The 23170-nt window shown below is 41.7% G+C and overlaps 1 protein-coding gene across 1 annotated transcript; it reads right to left on the reverse strand.

Annotated features, from left to right (window-relative positions):
- Window positions 1-18947: 18947 nt before the first annotated feature.
- On the reverse strand, window positions 18948-23162 carry LOC121284185 (cytochrome c oxidase assembly factor 5). The gene is made up of 3 exons (XM_041199431.1): window positions 22889-23162; window positions 21485-21568; window positions 18948-19568 (listed from the first exon to the last, which is right to left on the reverse strand). Exons 1-3 carry the CDS (start codon window positions 22988-22990, stop codon window positions 19527-19529), a joined length of 228 nt encoding a protein of 75 aa, XP_041055365.1. The 5' UTR covers window positions 22991-23162; the 3' UTR covers window positions 18948-19526.
- Between the last annotated feature and the right edge of the window lie 8 nt (window positions 23163-23170).

Raw genomic sequence — 23170 nt, forward strand, 5'->3', positions numbered from 1 at the left:
AAACGTAAATGATGCGGGGTGACGTCGGGACGCCCGCCTGACATCACCCCGCGTCACTTTATGCTTCGGCGAGCGGGCCCCTGCAGCCCTCTGACTTTTCTTTCTTAGAGCCCAAGTGGATGACCTCACATTTTCCCACTACAGTTTTTCCCACTCACATAATCCAATGTCCTTTTGCAACTTTCTCCTCCCTTCCAAACTATTTACTGTGCTACCTAACTTAGTTTCATCATAAATTTAAATATACAGCTCTGTAGTTATTGAAAGACATTTATAAACATTGTGAAAAGCTGTGTCCCTTGTCGAAATCCCTGGACGACACCACTGGTCATAATCTGCCTGGTGCTGCTCCTAGCATGCCCTCCTGCACTCTTCATTGAACCGAGGTTGATTCCCCTAGCTTCGTGGTAATGGTAGAGTGGGGGATATGCCAGGCCATGAGGTTACAGATGATCTGAGTAGAATTTTGCTGCGGCTGAAGGCACACAGCGCCCCATGGATGCCCAATTTTGAGTTGCTAGATCCGTTCGAAATCTATCACATTTAGGACAGTGATAGTGCTACACAGTACAATGGAGGGTATCCTCAATGTGAAGATGGGACTTTGACTCCACAAGGACTATACAATGGTCACTCCTACCACTACTGTCATGGACAGATGCACCTGCGGCAGGCAGGTTGGTGAGGATGAGGTCAAGTATGTATTTCCCTCATCACCTGCCAAAGGCCCAGTCCAGCAGCTATGTTCTTTAAGATTCAGCCAGCTCAGTCTGTGGTGGTGCTACCAAGCCACTCTTGGTGATGGACATTGAAGTCCCACATCCAGAGTACATTCTGCACCCTGAGTGCTTGAACACCATTTGGAATAGTATTGATTCATCAGTTGAGGCGGTGGCGGCGCAGGGGGTACGTGGTATCAGCAGGAGGTTTCCTTGCCCATGTTTGACCTGATGCCGTGAGACTTCATGGGGTCCAGGGCTGATGTTGAGGACTCCCAGGGCAACTCCCTCCCGACTGTACGCCACTGTGCCATCACCTCTGCTGGGTCTGTCAGGACATACTCAGGGATGGTGATGGTGATATCTGGGACACTGTCTGTGAGGTATGATTCTGTGAGGATGACTATGTCAGGCTGTTGCTTGATTAGTCTGTGAGACAACTCTCCCAATTTTGGCATAAGCCCCCAGATGTTTGTAAGGAGGAATTTGCATGGTCGTTTCTGGTGCCTGAGTTGATGCTGAATAGGCCCTCTGGTTTCACTCCTTTTTATTGGCTCTGTTGCAGTTTGATACAACTGAGTGGCTTGTGAGGCCATTTTATTTCAGGGGGCATTTAAGAGTCAACCACATTACTGCAGATCTAGGCCAGGTGAGGATGGCAGATTTCCTTCTCTAAAGGACTTTAGTGAACAAGATGGGTTTTTACAACAATGGTTTCATGGTCATTATTAGACTTTTAATGGTGGGATTCGAACCTGAGCCCCCAGACTATTACTCTGGGTCTCTGGGTCATTAGTTCAGGAACAATACCACTACACCACCCTTTGCAACCTTTAATAATGTTCCCACAGAATCAAGGTAATTTGCACCTGAAAGCAGCAAAAAGATCCCAAGATTTACTAATAGTAGATTTTATTAAATCTTCCTAAAAGTTTAAATCATTCTTTCTGTAGTTGAAGTTCCACATCCTGAATTTAAGTATAAATGTTAAATGTTTTTAAGTTTATAAGTAACTAGTTTGAAACTGGTTGAAACTACACTTTTGTAAAATTTTCCCCCAGCCCACGCGGGTGAATTAGTAGTGAGTAACTTGACCCATGTCAGCAATAAAAAAAAATTACGAATTTACACAATTGATTTCTTTCCATGAAAGAAGGAGTACTCAAACAAAAACAGTTTAGTTGTCTGTGAACTTCCAGTCCAGTGACACAGTAAATGGAGAGTACAGCCCACCATAGTTACTCATGGTATCAATAGAACCTCATGCTGGCACATCCTTGTGGGTGGGGGTGTTAAGAGTTACTTCGAACTGCATTTTGAAGCATGAAAATATAGCAAAAAAATACAAGCAGTGGTATCCCTTTAAAACATTTAGTATTACATAACTATTCATTGTAATACTTGTCCCCTTCAAGTCATTATTTCCAAACATCTTTTTCGTTGTTGTAGCCTCAAACAAGACTCAGGAGCAGTACTTAATCAATATTGTTGTTTGTTAATACTAATGTATTGTGTTTCAAAACCCATTAATTTGCATTCATTGTTTTTGTGCAAGAAATTTATTTCTCCAATAATTTAAATTAAACAAACGAAATAATACAACTAAGTTAAAATTTCCAGCCAAAGCACTTGAATTAAACGATTATAAAATTAATAAACGTTATATTATTTTGTTACAGGAAACCACTAAATTTGAAAATATATTTCAAATGCAAAATGTGATTCCAGCAAGAGTTAATTCCAGTCTTAGATTAAGGTGTAAATACTTAGGTTTACATTTTCTTACCTAAAACATTATTAAACAATTGTACTACGCCCTGGCTTTTTTTTAAACTGGATGCCACACCCTATATCGTTCCTCCATTACAAACCTAATTATAAAAGAACTGATGGAGTACAGATTTCACTAATAAACTTTCTAGACTGCACAGATAAAAACCACAAAATGCTTATTTTCCCCATTTGACTTGTATTTGTCCCTTCTCCCCATCATGCTCCTCATAAATTGATCAATACAAAAACAATACATCCATTTTTTGCAAACCTTAGAGGATAACCTCGCCAGTCATATTAGTGTAAGAGATGCAGATTTAATATACCTACCTCACAACGAAACGATTGCACGGCTGTACTAACTGTATTGTTGTCCTTTGCACTCTGCTAGATATGGCAGTAGTTCTTCCATTACTTTCCTTTCTTTTACTGATGTTAATTGCTGCGCATTTGGTAGGTATCCTTATACAGGTGCAATGTGGTTCAGTGAGATGCTGATGCTCGCTTATGGAAACCTTCAATATTCTGCAGTATTATTTCATCACAGACATCTGTTCTAAAAATTTCAAGCGTCCTTTTCTGTACTGCGTCACTCTACCCACATTGATACGAGCGGAGGAAACTGGACTGCTTTAGGATCGCGCACATTTGCAGAGGATGTCATAAACATAATTCCAATTTACATACGTACTGCCCTCTAATGGCTAAAGAAACGTGTTACCGCGGAATATCTAAGCAGGTGAATGGAAACTGTACTCAATTTTGATTTACAAATTCATATGCCAATATTTACATAAACAGATACATTCATACTGTAGCAAGGGGAAAGCATGGAGATGTGAAATAGTGTTTAGAATTTTTGTTAGTCAATTTCCCATAAACATACAAATAGGGAGTCAAACCCAAGTATTGTTTTCAGAAGAAATGGGGGTTTAGCGTTTAAAGGTCAATTGGACCAGGGCAGGCAGACATAATCAGGCCCCCTTTAAAGCCCATCCTTACTTAACACTCCTCCATCCATTTATAATGGAACTGCCAATGTAAACTTGTCACACTAGCATATTGCTGTAGCACCTCCTCTGGAGAAAAGATGTAGTTACAGCATGCCAAATTTATGTAAGAAATTCTTGCTACAAATATGGGCCTATGAATTTCATAGAAAGAGTTAGCAGAAAGTGCACGCAGACTTAAGATTTTTAATATTAAGGTAGACCTTAATGTAACCTTTCAGTTTCCTCTTGTGAAAGCTGAAAAGTCCAAATTTCTGTAGTCTTCTTCCATGTCAAATCTTCAGCACTAGAGATCAGGCTTGTGGCTCTTCTCAGTATCAGCTTCAAGACTTGAATGGCCCTTCATGTTTTTGTCACCAGAACTGAACATAATCTGGTTTGACCTGAAGAAATGGTTGCTGAAATTTTGCCAGGTGTTGCCAGTCAAGCAACCTTGACTCGTGATGTTCCTATCATGCCTTATTTTATGCAGTTTCGCAAAGCATGAAATGCTGTGATTGATGTGCCTCTAAAATACCAATATGATGGTGAAGCCATAATGGGTCTGTTGGCACAGATTCCTATGGAGATGGGTTCCTTTCTAGAATGTTTCTAGAATGAGAGGCGATAGTTTTAGGATAAGGGGCGGTAAATTTAAATCAGAGATATGGAGGAATTACTTTTCTCAAATGTTCGTGAATCTGTGGAATTCACTACCTCAGAGTGCAGTGCATGCCGAGACGCTGAATAAATTTAAGGAGAAGATAGCCAGATTTTTAATTAGTAATAGGTTGAAAGGTTATGGGGAGAGGGCAGGAAACTGGAGTTGAGGCCAAAATGAGATCAGCCATGATCATAATGAAGGGCGGGGCAGGCTCGAAGGGCTGAATTGCCTACTCCTGCTCCTAGTTCTTATGTTGTTATGTTATGTTCTTTCACCAACACTGCATCTGCTAAAGCAAAATTATTTCATCTTTCTCAGCATATGTAAGTAATGAGAGCAGAAAACAGAGGACCTGGGCTGGGACTTGAATATTCAAGGGTATTTGACATTTTGGAAGGACGGGAAGAAAGGAAAAGGAGGTGGGGTGGCTCTGTTAATAAAGGATAAGATCAATACAGTAGTTAGAAATTATCTTGGTTTGGAGGATCAAAATTTAGAATCAGTTTGGGTAGAGATAAGAAGTAGCAAGGAAAGAAATTACTGGTGGGAGTGGTTTATATGCCCCTGACAGTGACTGCAGTATAGGACAGAGTAAAAATCAAGAAATGATGGGGGCTTGTAAGAAAGGGACTGCAATAATTGTGGGAGATTTTAATCTTCATATAGATTAGATGAATCAAATTTGCAAAGTAGCCTGGAGGATGAGTTCATGGAGTGTATGTGGGATAGCTCTTTTAGAACAATAAGTTCTGGACCTAACAAGGGAACAGGTTATTTTAGGCTTGGTAATGTGCCATGAGACAGGACTAATTAATAACTTCATAGTAAAGAGTCCACGAGGCAAGGGTAACCATAACATGATGGAATTTCACATTCATTTTGAGGGTGAGAAATTTGGGCCTGAAAGAAGTGCCTTCAACTTAAATAAAGGAAACTACAAGGGTATGAAGACAGAGTTGATTAAAGCAAAATGGGAAAATAGGTTAAAAGAAGCAGTGGCAGACATTTAAGGCGCTATTTCATAACTCTCGATAAATATATATTCCATTGAGAAGGAAAGACATTATCAAAAAGGATGCACCATCCATGGCTAACTAAAGAAATTAAGGATGGTGTCAAATTGAAAGAAAAGATGTACAGTGCTGCAAAGATTAGTGGTAGCCCAGAAGGTTGGAAAAATTTTAGAAACCAGCAAAGGATGACTGAAAAAAAGGGAGAAATTGGAGTATGAGAGAAAATTAGTAAGAAATATAAAAATAGACAGTAAAAGCTTCCACGAGTATAATAAAATGGAACAGAGTAGCTAAAGTAAGCACTGATCCCATAGAGGTTGAGACTGGAGAATTAATCATGGGAAAGAAGGAAACATTAAAGACTTTGAACAAGTATTTTGTATCTGTCTTCTCGGTAGAAACACAGAAAGTATCCGCAGAATAGTAGAAAATCAAGAGGCAAGGGAGGAAGGAACTCAAAACAGTCACAATCACTAGAGAAGAGGAATAAAGAAACTAATGGGATTAAAGGCTGGTACCAGATGACCTGCTTCCTAGGGTTTTAAATGAATGTCTGCAGAGATAGTAGATACATTGGTTGTAATCTTCCAAAATTCCTTAGATTCTGCAAAGGTCCCAGCATGTTGGAAAACCACAAATGTAACACCATTATTAAAGAAAGGAGGGAGATAGGAAGCTAAAGGCCAGTTAGTCTATCACCTGTCATTACTAAAATGTTAGAATCCATTATTAAAGGAGGTAGTAGTAGGACATTTGGAAAATCATTATACAATTAAGGTTTGTGAAATGAAAATCATGTTTGACTAATTTATTAGATAGTCAGTTGGTAGTACAGAACTTGAGTATTGCTGAAAAAAAAAGACATGCTATCAAAACTGGGCGGGTCAACTTTGATTGGTCGAGGTATTGCCCAGGAGAATGAACCAGGGAATGACAGTCCCTAAACTTTTGCTTAGTTCAAAAAGTCTCAATGTGTGAACATGTTCCTTCTGTCTGCAAAGGACAGGGCCCTGTGTGTGAATGTATGTGGCTTCTAGCATGTGTAAGTGAGTCACACTGCGAGCCAGACTGACAATCTTAAATTGTTTTTCAGTGTAATTCTTAGCACAGTCAAGATTGTTTAGCAGATGTTGCCCAACCACAGAATCACATCTAATGTTGGATTCTATGTTTTGAATTTTGCAAGCCCAGGCTCGTTGGGTATGGTCAGCACTTTGCCTGTTGTAAATTGGTTTTCAGTGTAATTCTTAGCAGGGTACCCTGATCAGATCATCGCTTGCTGTATTTGCTCAAAATCATGAATTGTCCTAAGGCTGCCACTTCTGATCCTGAAAAGTGCCCAGTCTACCTCGAATTAATTGAGAAGCGTAAGGTGTCTCAAAAATTTGAGCAACATGTGCATTCCGTTGTATGCTGTTACTATGCAGAAGCAACACATGTGCTATACTCCACCAACAGGATGCTGCTGTCAAGCCAAAAAGATGTTTTGTTTATCACACAAATGAGCAATGTGGTATATGAACTTGTGTCGGTGTGATGCCAGTTTTTATAGACCACACGTCCTACAATTATCTGATTATATCAAGCATCAAGTCCCTTCGGCTGTTCGCAACAGGCAAAGTACTGACCGTACCCAACCAGCCCAGGCTTACAAAACTCAAAACATAGTGTCCAACATTAGATGTGATTCTGGGATAGGACAACACCAGCTAAACAATTCTGATTGTGCTAAGGATTACACTGAAAACCAATTTAAGATTGTCAGTCGGCTCCGCAGCATGACTCACTTATACATGCTAGAAGCCACGTTTATTCACACACAAGGCCCTGTCCTTTGCAAACAGAAGGAACACGTCCACACATTGTGCCTATTTCAACTAAACAAAAGTTTAGGGAGCAGTCATTCCCTGGTTCATTCGCTAGGGCAATGCCATGACCAATCAGAATCAACCTGTCCAATTTGAATTTGAACAAAGCCGGACAGTTCACTGTTCTATGCTGCAATCTCCATGGCAACGCCTCCACCAATCAGAGTCCACTTGCCAACCAATCAGCACTCTCTTCTCATGCAGTATAAATTGTTGTTCCCCCATTATTGTTGGTAATTTCTTGTGAGCTATCTTGATGAATGAAGGTGAAAAGCTTTGATAGCATGTCTCTTTTTTCAGCAATAATTTATGAGAGTTCTTTGAGGTTGTAAAAAGCAGTGTGGATAATGGGAGCCAAAACAAATTGTGTTTGGATTTCTAAAAGGCATTTGATAAAATGCCACATAAAAGGCCATTTTCAGATTGGCAAACTGTAACTAGCATAGAACCATAGAAAAGTTACAGCACAGAAAGAGGCTATTCATACCATCTTGTCCATGCCAGCCCGAGGACACCCAGGTGCCCTTTCTAATCCCACCTTCCTACACCTGGCCCATAGCCCTGCAGCTTACACCACTTAAGGTGCAGATCCAGGTACTTTTTAAAAGAGTTTACAGTTTCTGCCTCTACCGCCAACTTGGGCAGCAAATTCCAGACATCCACTACCCTCTGCGTAAAAAAATTCTTCTTTATGTCCCCCCTACACCTTCTGCCACTTATCTTGAATCTATGTCCCCTGGTTCTAGAATTCTCCACCAAGGGAAATAATTTTATCCTGTCCACTCTATCTATTCCGCTCATAGTTTTGTACATCTCAATCAAGTCACCTCTCAGCCTTCTTTGTTCCAAGGAAAACAGCCCCTACCTATCCAATCTCTCCTCGTAGCTACACTTTTCTAACCCTGGCAACATTCTTGTAAACCTCCTCTGCACTCTCTCCAGAGCTATTACGTCCTTCCTGTAATATGATGACCAGAACTGTACATGATACTCCAGTTGTGGCCTCACCAGTGTTTTATACAATTCCAACATTATATCCTTACTTTTATATTCTATACCTCTGCCAGTGAAGGAGAGCATTCCATATGCCTTCTTTACAACCTTGTCTACTTGAACTGCAGTGTTCAGGGACCTGTGTACTTGTACACCAAGATCTCTCACTTCATCTACCTCTCTTAGTATATTCCCATTTATTGTCTAATCCCTGTAATTGTTTGACCTCCCTAAATATATGACCTCACACTTCTCTATGTTAAAATCCATCTGCCACTTTACCACCCACTCCACCAACCGATCTATATCGTTTTGAAGATTATGGCTATCCTCTACACTATCCACTACTCGGCCAATCTTTGTGTCATCTGCAAATCTCCCAATCATGCCCCCCATGTTCACATCCAACTCGTTAATATATAACACAAACAGCAAGGGTCCCAACACCGAGCCCTGTGGAACACTATTTGAGACAACTTTCCATTCGCAAGGGCATCCATGGACCATTACCTTTTGTTTCCTGTTACAAAGCCAATCTTTTATCCAGTTTGTCACATTACCCTGAATCCCATGGGCTTTTACTTTCCTGACAATCTGCCATGTGGGACCTTGTCAAATGCCTTTCTAAAATCCATGTACACAACATCCACTGGACTACCTTCATCAACCCTTCTTGTCACTTCCTCAAAGAATTCAGTCAAATTTGTGAGGCAAGACCTTCCTTTAACAAATCCATGCTGACCATCTCTGACTAATCCAAGCCTTTCCAAATGACAGTTAATCCTATCTCTCAGGATTGATTCTACTAATTTGCTCACCACCGATGTAAGACTAACTGGCCTATAATATTTTGGCATTTCCTTTGACCCCTTTTAAACAATGGAACTATGTTTGCATTTCTCCAATCCTCTGGTACCTCCCCTGTATCTAGTGAAGATTGGAAAATCATCCTCAGGGCATCTGCTATCTCCTCCCTGACTTCCTTCAGCAGCCTCGGAAACAATCCAAAACAAAAACAGAATTACCTGGAAAAACTCAGCAGGTTTGGCAGCATCAGCGAGAAGAAAAGAGTTGACGTTTCGAGTCCTCATGACCCTTCAACAAAATTTGAGTTGAAAGAGTTGAAATATAAGCTGGTTTAAGGTGTGTGTGTTTGGGGTGGGGCGGGGGGGGGGGGTGCGCGGAGAGAAATAGAGAGAGAGAAGTGGAGGGAGTTGGTGTGGTTGTAGGGATAAACAAGCAGTGATAGAAGCAGATCATCAAAAGATGTCACCAACAATAGAACAAAAGTACACATAGGTGTTAAAGTTGGTGATATTATCTAAACGAATGTGCTAATTAAGAATGGATGGTAGGGCACTCAAGGTATAGCTCCAGTGGGGGTGGGGAGAGCATAAAAGATTTTAAAATATTTAAAAATAATGGAAATAGGTGGGAAAAGAAAAATCTATATAATTTATTGGAAAAAAAAAACAAAAGGAAGGGGGAAACTGAAAGGGGGTGGGGATGGAGGAGGGAGCTCAAGACCTAAAGTTGTTGAATTCAATATTCAGTCCGGAAGGCTGTAAAGTGCCTAGTCGGAAGATGAGGTGTTGTTCCTCCAGTTTGCGTTGGACTTCACTGGAACAATGCAGCAAGCCAAGGACAGACATGTGGGCAAGAGAGTAGGGTGGAGTGTTAAAATGGCAAGCGACAGGGAGGTTTGGGTCATTCTTGCGGACAGACCACAGGTGTTCTGCAAAGCGGTCGCCCAGTTTACGTTTGATCTCTCCAATGTAGAGGAGACCACATTGGGAGCAACGAATGCAGTAGACTAAGTTGGGAGAAATGCAAGTGAAATGCTGCTTCACTTGAAAGGAGTGTTTGGGCCCTTGGACGGTGAGGAGAGAGGAAGTGAAGGGGCAGGTGTTGCATCTTTTGCGTGGGCATGGGGTGGTGCCATAGGAGGGGGTTGAGGACTAGGGGGTGATGGAGGAGTGGACCAGGGTGTCCCGGAGGGAGCAATCCCTACGGAATGCTGATAGGGGGGGGTGAAGGGAAGATGTGTTTGGTGGTGGCATCATGCTGGAGTTGGCGGAAATGGCGGAGGATGATCCTTTGAATGCGGAGGCTGGTGGGATGATAAGTGAGGACAAGGGGGACCCTATCATGTTTCTGGGAGGGAGGAGAAGGCGTGAGGGCGGATGCGCGGGAGATGGGCCGGATACGATTGAGGGCCCTGTCAACGACCATGGGTGGAAAACCTCGGTTAAGGAAGAAGGAGGACATGTCAGAGGAACTGTTTTTGAAGGTAGCATCATCGGAACAGATGCGACGGAGGCAAAGGAACTGAGAGAATGGGATGGAGTCCTTACAGGAAGCGGGGTGTGAGGAGCTGTAGTCGAGGTAGCTGTGGGAGTCGGTGGGTTTGTAATGGATATTGGTGGACAGTCTATCACCAGAGAGGTCAAGGAAGGAAAGGGAAGTGTCAGAGATGGACCACGTGAAAATGATGGAGGGGTGGAGATTGGAAGCAAAATTAATAAATTTTTCCAAGTCCCGACGAGAGCATGAAGCAGCACCGAAGTAATCATCGATGTACCGGAGAAAGAGTTGTGGAAGGGGGCCGGAGTAGGACTGCAACAAGGAATGTTCCACATACCCCATAAAGAGACAGGCATAGCTGGGGCCCATGCGGGTACCCATAGCCACACCTTTTATTTGGAGGAAGTGAGAGGAATTGAAGGAGAAATTGTTCAGTGTGAGAACAAGTTCAGCCAGACGGAGGAGAGTAGTGGTGGATGGTGATTGTTCGGGCCTCTGTTCGAGGAAAAAGCTAAGGGCCCTCAGACCATCCTGGTGGGGGATGGAGGTGTAGAGGGATTGGACGTCCATGGTGAAGAGGAAGCGGTTAGGGCCAGGGAACTGGAAATTGTTGATGTGACGTAAGGTGTCAGAGGAATCACGGATGTAGGTGGGAAGGGACTGGACAAGGGGAGAGAGAAGGGAGTCAAGATAACGAGAAATGAGTTCTGTAGGGCAGGAGCAAGCTGAGACGATCGGTCTACCGGGGCAGTTCCGTTTGTGGATTTTGGGTAGGAGATAGAAGCAGGTCCGTCCGAGGTTGGGCGACTATCAAGTTGGAAGCTGTGGGAGGAAGATCCCCAGAGGAGATGAGGTCAGTGACAGTCCTGGAAACAATGGCTTGATGTTCAGTGGTGCGGTCATGGTCCAGGGAGAGGTAGGAGGAAGTGTCTGCGAGTTGACGCTCAGCCTCCGCGAGGTAGAGGTCAGTGTGCCAGACAACAACAGCACCACCCTTGTCAGCGGGCTTGATGACAATGTCAGGGTTGGACCTGAGAGAATGGAGTGCAGTGAGTTCAGAGAGAGACAGGTTAGAATGGGTGAGAGGAGCAGAGAAATTGAGACGACTAATGTCACGCCGACAGTTCTCAATGAAAAGATCAAGAGAAGGTAAGAATCCAGAGGGAGGGGTCCAGGTGGAGGGAGAATATTGGAGGTGGGTGAAAGGATCCATTGAATGGGGAGAGGAGTCCTGCCCAAAGAAGTGAGCCCGGAGACGAAGACGGCGGAAGAAGAGTTCAGCATCATGCCGAGCCCGAAATTCATTGAGGTGAGGGCGTAAGGGTATGAAACTAAGTCCTTTGCTGAGCACTGAACGTTCAGCATTGGAGAGGGGGAGGTCAGGGGTTATAGTGAATACACGGCTGGGGCTGGGATTGAAAGATGGGATGGGGACGGAGGGACAGGCAGGGGTGGAGGGTCCTAGATGGGTGTTGGTGTCGATGAGTTGTTGGAGCTTCACCTCCATCCCCCACCAGGATGGTCTGAGGGCCCTCAGCTTCTTCCTCGAACAGAGGCCCGAACAGTCCCCATCCACCACTACTCTCCTCCGTCTGGCTGAACTTGTTCTCACACTGAACAATTTCTCCTTCAACTCCTCTCACTTCCTCCAAATAAAAGGTGTGGCTATGGGTACCCGCATGGGCCCCAGCTATGCCTGTCTCTTTATGGGGTACGTGGAACATTCCTTGTTCCAGTCCTACTCCGGCCCCCTTCCACAACTCTTTCTCCGGTACATCGATGATTACTTCGGTGCTGCTTCATGCTCTCGTCAGGACTTGGAAAAATTTATTAATTTTGCTTCCAATCTCCACCCCTCCATCATTTTCACATGGTCCATCTCTGACACTTCCCTTCTCTTCCTTGACCTCTCTGTCCCAATCTCTGGTGATAGACTGTCCACCAATATCCATTACAAACCCATCGACTCCCACAGCTACCTCGACTACAGCTCCTCACACCCCGCTTCCTGTAAGGACTCCATCCCATTCTCTCAGTTCCTTCGCCTCCGTCGCATCTGTTCCGATGATGCTACCTCCAAAAACAGTTCCTCTGACATGTCCTCCTTCTTCCTTAACCGAGGTTTTCCACCCATGGTCGTTGACAGGGCCCTCAATCGTGTCCGGCCCATCTCCCGCGCATCCGCCCTCACGCCTTCTCCTCCCTCCCAGAAACATGATAGGGTCCCCCTTGTCCTCACTTATCACCCCACCAGCCTCCGCATTCAAAGGATCATCCTACGCCATTTCCGCCAACTCCAGCATGATGCCACCACCAAACACATCTTCCCTTCACCCCCCCCTATCAGCATTCCGTAGGGATTGCTCCCTCCGGGACACCCTGGTCCACTCCTCCATCACCCCCTACTCCTCAACCCCCTCCTATGGCACCACCCCATGCCCACGCAAAAGATGCAACACCTGCCCCTTCACTTCCTCTCTCCTCACCGTCCAAGGGCCCAAACACTCCTTTCAAGTGAAGCAGCATTTCACTTGCATTTCCCCCAACTTAGTCTACTGTATTCGTTGCTCCCAATGTGGTCTCCTCTACATTGGAGAGACCAAACGTAAACTGGGCGACCGCTTTGCAGAACACCTGCGGTCTGTCCGCAAGAATGACCCAAACCTCCCTGTCGCTTGCCATTTTAACACTCCACCCTACTCTCTTGCCCACATGTCTGTCCTTGGCTTGCTGCATTGTTCCAGTGAAGCCCAACGCAAACTGGAGGAACAACACCTCATCTTCCGACTAGGCACTTTACAGCCTTCCGGACTGAATATTGAATTCAACAACTTTAGGTCTTGAGCTCCCTCCTCCATCCCCACCCCCTTTCTGTTTCCCCCTTCCTTTTGTTTTTTTTTCCAATAAATTATATAGATTTTTCTTTTCCCACCTATTTCCATTATTTTTAAATATTTTAAAATCTTTTATGCTCTCCCCACCCCCACTAGAGCTATACCTTGAGTGCCCTACCATCCATTCTTAATTAGCACATTCGTTTAGATAATATCACCAACTTTAACACCTATGTGTTCTTTTGGTTGTTGGTGACATCTTTTGATGATCTGCTTCTATCACTGCTTGTTTATCCCTACAACCACACCAACCCCCTCCACTTCTCTCTCTCTCTCTCTCTCTCCGCCCTCCCCCACACACCTTAAACCAGCTTATATTTCAACTCTTTCTTGGACTCGAACTCAAGTTCTGTCGAAGGGTCATGAGGACTCGAAACGTCAACTCTTTTCTTCTCCGCCGATGCTGCCAAACCTGCTGAGTTTTTCCAGGTAATTCTGTTTTTGTTTTGGATTTCCAGCATCCACAGTTTTTTTGTTTTTATTTTTGTTTTTATCTCGGAAACAATCCTTCTGGCCCTGGTGACTTATCAACTTTCAAGGATTTCAAACCTTTGAGTACTTCCTCTCTCTTTATGACTATCCCGTCCAATATCTTGCAGTGTTCCTCCTGGACTACTATATCTACATCCTCCCTTTCCTTCGTAAACACGGAGACAAAATATTCATTCAAAACTCTTCCCACGGCCTCTGCATCTACACACAAGTTTCCATCTTCATCTCTGACTGGTCCCACTTTTTCCTTAACTAACCTTTTAGCATTAATGTATTGGTAAAACATCTTTGGGTTATCTTTAACTTTACTTGCTAATCTTTTTTCATGCCCTTTCTTTGATTTCCTTATTTCCTTTTTTTACTTTGTCCCTGCACTTCCTATATTTGTCTAGGCTATCTGCAGTGTTTAGCTGTTTGTACCTATCGCACGCTTTCTTTTTCTGTTTTATCTACTGCGGTATTCCTCCACATAACCAGAGGCGTCTAGATTTGGCAGTACCACTCTTATTTTTGTAGGGGACATGTCTACTTTGTACAATTATGATCTCGCTTTTTAGTGCTTCCCACTGGTTTTCCAGTTTTATCCTCCAGCAGTGCTGTCCAGTCCACCACACCAAGTCCCTTCTCATTTCTGCAAAATTTGCCTTCCCCCAGTTCAAGACTTTTACTCCTCCCTTATCTTTGTTCTTTTCCATGGTAATGCTAAATCTAACTGAATTGTGATCACTGCCCTTGATATGGTCACCAACTGTCACTTCACCCACTTGCCCATCTTCGTTCCCCAAGACTAGGTCTAGAATTGCATTTCCTCTTGTTGGGTTTGTTACTAATTGGTTGAAAAAATTTTCCTGGACACACTGCATGAATTTTTCTCCCACAGTGCCCCTTATATAGTTTGAATCCCAGTTGATACTAGGATAGTTGAAGTCTCCTACTATTATTGCCCTCTTGTTCTTACAAGCAGAAATTTGCCGACATATTTGTTCTTCTAGCTCCCCTTCACTTTTGGGGGTTGTAGTATACTCCCAGTAGTGTGACTTGCCCCTTTTTTCTTTCTAAGCTCAATCCATAAAGCCTCGTTTGTTGACCCATTTAGTATATCATCCCTTCTCACAATTAGAATTGATTCTTTAACCATTAGTGCTATCCCCACCCCTCTCCTTTTTTATCTCCTACTCTATCGTGTCTGAAGACTCTATAACCAGGGATATTAAGCTGCCAGTTTTGTCCCTCCTTTGGCCAGGTCTCCATTATAGCAATGACATCCTGCTGCCATGTGTCTACCTGTGCCCTTCACTCATCTATCTTGTTTGTAATACTCCTTGCATTGAAGTATAAATAGTTTAACCCCATCAATTTCCCTTGCTGGACACTTTGTAAACTTTGCTTCTCCTGTAACTCCATGTCTATCACAACGTCCCTAACAAATGTTCTACCTCCATTTTTCTGATCTAAACCTGACCTATTTGATCCTACTCCTGGGATCTCATTACCCTGCCACACTAGTTTAAACAGTCCCCAATAAAACTAGCAAAAGCCCCCACAAGAACACTGGTTCCAGCTCTGCCTGGGTGCAGCCCGTCCAGTTTGTACAGGTCCCACCTTCCCCAGAACCGGTCCCAGTGCCAGGGATCAATGACGGGGCTTCAACTAGTTGCAGTCTACATTAGTGACATGGGTTGAAGGGACAACCTTTATTGCAGCCAAATTTGCTAATGATACAGATAGGTAGGAAAGCAAGTTGTGAGGAGGATACAAAGAGTTTGCAAAGGGATATAGATAGTTAAATGAGTGGACAAAAAATTGGCAGATGGGAGTATAATGTGGGAAAAAGTGAGGTTGTCCATTTTGGCAGGAAGACTAGAAAAGCAGAATATTATTTAAACAGAGAGAGACAGCAGAATGCTGCAGTACAGAGGGATCTGGGTTCCCTTGTACATGAATCACAAAAAGTTACCATGCAGGTGCAGCAAATAATTAGGAAAGTAAATAGATGTCAGCCTTTATTGTAAGGGGGATGGAGTATAAAAGTAAGGAAGCCTTGCTATAGTTATACAGGACATTAGTGGGATTGCAAATGTAGTATTGTGTACAGTTTTTGTCTCCTTTCTTAAGGAGGGATATACTTGCATTGGAAGCATTTCAAAGAAGGTTCATTGGGCTGATTCCTGGGATGAGAGGGTTGTCTTATGTGGAAAGGTTGAGCAAGTTGCACCTAAATTCATTGGAGTTTATAAAGACGACAGGTGATCTGATTGAAATATACAGGTTTCTGAGGGGGTCTAGATGCTGGGAGGATGTGTCCTCTTGTGGAGCAATCTAGAACTAGGAGGCACAATTTAAAAATAAGGGGTCTCCCATTTAAGGTGGAGATGAGGAGGAATTTCTTCTCTCAGGGGGTTGTTACTCTTTGGAACTCTCTTCCCCAGAGAACAGTCAAGCCTGTGTCATTGAATTTATTCCTGGTTGAGTTAGATTTTTGATTGATAAGGGAATTGAGAATTAGGAAAGTGGGGTTAAGGCCACATCATCCTGTCTTATTGAAGACAGAACTAGCTTGATGTCCTTAATGGCCTAATCCTACAGCTATTTCATATTACCTTAAAGGCAATTGCACAAATTCTCTTGAATTACAAGGCCTAAATCACTTACAGAAATACAGTGGCCTTTCAACTGGCTTTCCAATGGAGGTCTGATTTAAACTATCCTAACTGCCAGTTTAGCCAAAGAACAGGATAGTGCTTCAATAGCCTCTTTTCAAATAGGCAGAAACCAGGCGGAACTAATTTCTGAAAATTGGCAGGTATGGAACTAACATTAGACCCTGTATCTAATAAATTCAGTCAAGGAAGTAGAAAAACATTTCAGCCTACAGAATTATCATACTGCATCTTGATGAGTATAAAATGTACACAGGTAGTTCAAAATTAATGAAGCTTTAAATTATTTTGTCTTGAATTCAATTTCCAAGTCTTTATTATATTAGAAATATTGTCATCCCATATTGAAAGAATAGGAATCTATAAGGCTGCTGTTGTATGTGGTACTAAGCTGTTCAAGAAGAACTGCATGTTGCTGCAACTTCTCTTACAAAACATATGATCAGTTCATATAGGTAGTATTTGTTGCATTTCTTTTTCACACACATTCTGGTACTATATGTGTGGAGTCCTGGCAAGGCCACAATTTATTGCCTATCATTAATTGCCCTTGAAAGGGTGGTGAGACGGCTTCTTAAACTGCTGCATTTGGCGTGGAGTAGATATACCTACAGTGCTGTTAGGGAGTTCCAGGATTTTGACCTAATGATGACGAAGAGATGCTGAAAATTTTCAAGTCAGTATGGTGTGTGACTTGGAGGGGAACCTGCAGGGGTTGGTGTTACCATATACCTGCTTCCTTTGTTCTTTATGCAGGAAAGGTTCTGGGTTTAGAAGGTGCAGTCAAAGGAACGGTGGCAAGTTACTGCAGTGCATCTCATAGATGGTACACATTGTAGCCATTGTGTGAATATTTAAGATGGTGGATAGGATGCCAGTCAAGCCAGCTGCTTTGTTTTGGATGCTGTCAAGTTACTTGAGTGCTGCTGGAGTAAGTGGAAAGGATTCCATCACACTTCTGACTTGTACCTTGTAAATACTGGAAAGGCTTAGGGGAGTCAGGAGGTGAGTCACTTGCCACAGAATATCCAGATCCTTTCCAAAAGCTGGTCAGTTAAACTTCTGGTAAATAATGACCCCAGAATATTGATGATGGGGAATTCAGTGATGGTAATGCTGTTGAATGCCAAGTGGAGGTCGTTAGATATTCTGCTGGAGTTGGTCATTGTCTGGCACATATATTACTTACCACTTAAAAGCCCAAGTTTGTCTAGATCTTGCTGCATGCAGGCGACGTCTGCTTCATCCTTTGAGGACGTAATCGGTTCACTTGCTTCATACAAAAACATTTTTATTTTTGTTTAAAATAGTCCGTGTATTTTTTCCTGGATTCCACCAAAGGCCAAATGCAGCCAAAGGATTTGTGGAAACATTGCAATTGTGGTACTGATAGACGACAGCAGTGCTGTCCCTAGTAACTAATGTATTATACATGTAGCTAATTGGCAATCCAGATATGATTTTGTTTACTTATCAGAAATATAATAGTCATTGGGCATGTGATTTCCATACTCTCATATAAATATGAACCATAACCTGTCGGAAAACAGCAAGTTTCAGCACCATGGATGCACCAGCAACATTATATAGAGAAGGGAACTGTCATTCTGGTCAGTTCAACCATCAGAAAAACCACTATGGAAACAGAAAAAAGCAAAATATGACCCATAATGAACAGTTCTGTAATGGCATGTCATGGTAAAGTGCAAGCAGCATCCAACTGTGTTCTGTATGCAGTGCAGGGGGTGGGTTTGATGCATACTGTTGTACAAATCAGTATTCTCAGCAATCACTCTAATAAATTCAAAATGGATGGACAAGCATCTAGAAGCTGCAGTGAGATGTGCTGTGTTTAATAAACTTGTGCACAATTCCAAATATAGGTGAAAGGGAAAGGCTGTGAAGGTTCGCATTGAATATTGGTAAATGTTTGTTAAGTAAATAAACCCAAAGTACTTTACTTATTGTTTGCAAGGCATTTCTACTAAAACTAGTGCATATGGCTAGAGTGGTGTCACCATAACCACACATGTGGCTAGTCAGTGATATCTATTGGACAATACTGGGCCACAGGTACTCTCAAGTTCAAAGTCTGGGTTCAAGCCCCACTTGTGAACGCAATCTACAACAACAGTTCATTGGAACTTCTAGAACACTATTCGGAATCAGAAGTTAAACCAAGATCCTGTCTGTCTGATCCCATGACGTTATTCAAAGAGAAGGGAGTTTTCCCTTCCCAGCATCCTGGCCAATATTTAATCCTTCAGGCAACAATATTAAAAACAGATTAACTGGTCATTTAGTTCATTTGCTTTTTGTTCATTTTGCTACATGCCACTTGACTGTTGTATTTCCACATTTAACAAGTCACTGAGTTTCTAAAGTAACTCTGTGAATTAACTCTGTGAAACCCTTCATGACGCTTGAAAGACATGAATAGGCCGAAATATATGCAAGTTCTTTCTTTACATAAGGAATGCTATCAAATGTTCTCAGCTATATATTATTTATCTTTGAACATTAAAATGTTACATTACAGCTGACAGCCAAGTACAAAAAAAAGTCGTTGACTTGATTCTCTTGTTGAACTAGTTTAATTGTAATTAATTGTCCTAATTATAAAATGATACACCAGTATTTACGCAATGTTGTGATGCATATTCATTTATTGTCCCAACTCACCTAGAATTGTTTTTATTTCATTAGAATATCAGAGTGAAATCCATTAGCTGTGTCTTGCAAGCCATACAAGAAGCTACCTCAAATTGTCACATTCGGATTTCTAAAAGCTCATCAGTAATTACATCTCTCCCTGTAAGACAAAGGTTGTGATGTCTTATACAGGAAGTTAACAGTTGTTGAAATTTATGGCAAAGATACATTAAACTCCTGCACCATTTTATTTTCTCACGTGTCAAAATTTTAACAAAACAACTTCAGAAAACAAATGATCAAAACAGACAAGTTGTATGAATAAAATCATATACTCCAAAAATTATACCTTTACTAATATCTCATACAAAAGAGAACAAAGAGTAAAAGTGATTTTTCTAAATCAGTTGAGCGTATTATTGTTTATACATTATTCGAAAAGTTTATCATCTGAAACCATCAACATAGCTAAACTCTGCAGCATTCATCTTTTGCAGTTGAATTGCTAATATCCTTTTCTTCCTCTGAACCGAGTTCTGTTATCCAGCTTTAAAACAAAATCCATAGGACAGTAATGAAATGTGATGTTATAATGTTGCTGCAGTAGCTCTCTTTTTGGTATGAGACTAATTTGGTATTTTAAATACACTGAAACGTTATACTCAATTATAAAATCCCAACTAGTCTTTGCACTATAATTGGAAAAAGATACCTATGAAATAAGCTCTTAGATATGTTCACAATGCATTCTATATTGAGAAGACAAATTGCAGACCAGGCAATTGGTTTGTGGAACATCTCCATTCAATCCGCAAGCATGACCCAGAGTTTCAAGTCCCTTGCCAATTCTATTCTCTGTCTCATTCTGATCTGTGTCTTCAGCCTAGCACACTGTTCCAATGAAGCTCCATGGAAGCTCCAGGAACGGGCACCCTTCTTTTGATTAGGCAACTTACAGCCTTCCACACTCAGAGTTCAACAATTTCAGATCATAACCTGTCATGAAGAGATTAATGTCTATAATGTTATTGGAAATTATTTTTAAAAAAAGAGTTTAGTGGTGTGTGTATGTGCTTTAATTGGATTAAAGCCAATGTAATGAAGTTAGTTCACTGTAACCTCTCTAGTCCAGAAACTTATCGTTTGGGAACACCAGCTGTCTGGAAATTTTCTAAGCAGACCCAAGCATCATTTTAGTACAGTACTTTGGGGGCAAAAACATGGAATTCACAACACTTGAATAAGTAAAACAATTTTTGTTACTGGTTTATGTTTTATTCATTGTTTATGTTTCAGGTAAATATTTATAACTGTGGTATTTTCAGGTTAACACACTTTTGGTTAAGCATTCTATAATCCGGAAAATTCCAAAACCCAGAAATAACTTGGCCCCAAGCATTCAGACTGGAAAGGTTACAGTGCACACAGTAAAAAAAAAATCCAATTACACCTCATTTATCAAGGTGTAATATTTTTCAAGGGTTTTTAAAGAGTGAAATTAACAGTGTAAAAGTGCAAGTTTATATCAATTCATGGACCTGGACTTTGCAGTCAGTGGCAAAGCAAGGGTTCTATTTGCTGTCCTTAAAGAAAGCCTCGCTGAGACATCTAACAATTTCCGTGGCAAGAACTTTAACTCTCTTCCAGTGCAGTGGACTGCAGGGTTCCTTAACGGGGATTCCCAGCATGGAGCTGCTGTGATGTCACCATCTGTCCAAGTAGCCAAGCATGTTAAAAAATTCTCATAGACAGCCAATTAGGAAATGAATAGCACTAAAGATTGGGACATATACAATGGGCGACAGTAGAAGCCAAAATACTGAATTTTAAAAAAACATTTGTTTAAAAATATCTAGTAATTAATAATGATCCACAAATGTAAAATTATTTTTTTCAAGGCCAGATCAGTTGTTCAACAATAGCTATTACTCACATTAAAAATCTAACTACTCCTTTTATGGGGTTTCTAACAACAAAATTAGAGTGGACATGAACTGATTTCAGTGATTGCTACCTCTGTGGATGGGGATACACAGGACAGCCTGCAGTGCAGCAGTGAGTAACAGACCACAACTTCAAGATTTCCGCATTATTATTCCCACACGTTAAATCATGAAGTTGCGGTCACTTTCAGAGGGGTAATGATGGCAAATGCTGATAGCTGATCATCAAATGTATCTCGCAAAATCCAGCCAATGCCACAATATCAGAAGAGCCAATCTGCTTTTGTGGGTAATTGTCACCAAATCAAAAAGGTAGAAGTTTCAGATCTGAGATCCACTATCTTTGAAAGCACTCAAACCAACCACTGTTTAGAAGTGAAACTTGCTTTGGAATTTTGTGAAATCTAGATGATTCAGAGATTATCAATGGGACTTCTTCACCCAAAAGGGTGGAACAAATATTATGTTGTGTTTATAAAACAAATAATTTTAAAAATGGTTATTTGACATTGATACATACCATTGATCTTTTACATTCAAAGAAAGTATGCTGTAATGCCTTGCAATGTCCTTCTTTTAAGCATTGTTTTGGTGTCTTTCCTTCCTACTTGAAATACAAATGGGTCAACATTTAGGTATAATGGAGTAGATTTGATACTTCTTTTCTAAATAAGATTTGATACTAATAGTTAGTCAACTTGGCTACTGGCACTTTGGGAATAATCTTGCAAAATACTGCTCCCAACGCAAATGTTTGCTAACATAGTTGCCAACAGCCTACGTTCAGAGCGGAGATCTTGCTTCTTTCTTAGAATTATACAATGTATAGGAGGTAATTCGGCCCACTGCGCCTGTGTCAGTTCTTTGAAAAAATTTATCCAATGTGCCCCATTTCCCTGTCTATATCATAACCTTGCATTTTCTTCTCCTTCAAGTATGTACTCACTTTCCTTTTTGACAGTTACTCTTGAATCAGCTTCCATCACCCTTTCAGACATTGCAATCCAAATCACAACTTGTTTTGATTTTTTTTCCCTCATGTCCTCTTTTGTCAATTACCTTAAGATTTGTGTCCGTTAGTTGTGGACTCTTTTACCACTGCAAAAAGCAGGTTCTCCTTAATTATGCTCCTTATCATAGAAAAACCATGTGATTTTAAACAGCCATCAAATCTCTCCTTGACCTTCCCTTGTTCTAAAGGGAGCTGTCCCAACTTCTCAACATAACTTAAATCTCTTGTCCCTAGTGTCGTTCTGCAGTCTCCTCTGCACTCTTTCCAGGGCCTTGACACAGTTCTTGAAAAATGTGGTGCCCAGAATTGGCCACAGTACTCCAGCTGAAACCAAAGTGATGTTCTACAAAGGTTTTGCATTACTATCTCTAACGTATTGCCAGCATTTTCTATTTTAATTTCAGATTTCCAGCATCCACAGTATTTTGTTTTAGCACAGCTTCCTTGTTTTTGTATTCTATGGTTCCATTTATAAAGCCAAAGTTGCCACAAACCTTTTTAAAAGCTTTCAAAACAATTTGATTAGCTGGTTTTTATGATATTATCAACCAAGGGAAATTTTAACACATTATGAACTTCAACTGAATAGTCTTACACTCAATGACAGGTATTTGCTATACATTAAGCATATTGATGGATCTCCAGCAGCCTAGGAGGTCTGCCATTCTTACAGCCTTCGGCCCATCATGCCTATGCTGGCTCTTTGAAAGAGCTAGTTAATTAGTCCCACTTTTCTTGCTCTCTACCCATAACCTTGCAAATATTTTCCTTCCCAAAGTGCACATCTGATTTCTTTTGGAAAGTTACCACTGAGCCTTGTTCCACTGCTGCCTGACAACTCATTGCGTTTAAAAAAATAAACTCATCTTCCCTCTTAATGAGTAAAAATGAAGGTTTCAAGTCATTTCGCACCTTAAGCACACAGTCATGTTCCAACAAGCACGTCCTCAGGTCCTCCTTCACCCCAACGCAGGCTCTGCCGCCGTCCTCCTTCTCCTCATAATATTTCGGCATCACTGTGCGTCCGAAAAGTAAACACAAGGATCGACCTCCAGAACTGTCCACCTGATCCTCCGAATATTCCAGAACAGGTTGTTTTTATCAACAGAACATTTTCTTATTCACTACATTAACTCCCGCCCCGCCTACTCGCTGCCCCAACCGGTTACCGTTCCGCCCGCTGAATGCTGGGAT

Source organism: Carcharodon carcharias, chromosome 11 (assembly GCF_017639515.1).
Source record: "Carcharodon carcharias isolate sCarCar2 chromosome 11, sCarCar2.pri, whole genome shotgun sequence".
Classification (NCBI taxonomy): domain Eukaryota; kingdom Metazoa; phylum Chordata; class Chondrichthyes; order Lamniformes; family Lamnidae; genus Carcharodon; species Carcharodon carcharias.

Excerpts from the sequence above, each read along its gene's own strand:
- LOC121284185 (XM_041199431.1), bottom strand. The coding sequence starts at position 22,990 with ATGCCGAAATATTATGAGGAGAAGGAGGACGGCGGCAGAGCCTGCGTT. Across the intron at positions 21,569-22,888 it reads AACATGACTGTGTGCTTAAG|GAAGGAAAGACACCAAAACA; the intron begins GTGCGAAATGAC and ends TATTTCAAGTAG. Across the intron at positions 19,569-21,484 it reads TTGAATGTAAAAGATCAATG|CTGGATAACAGAACTCGGTT; the intron begins GTATGTATCAAT and ends TTTGTTTTAAAG.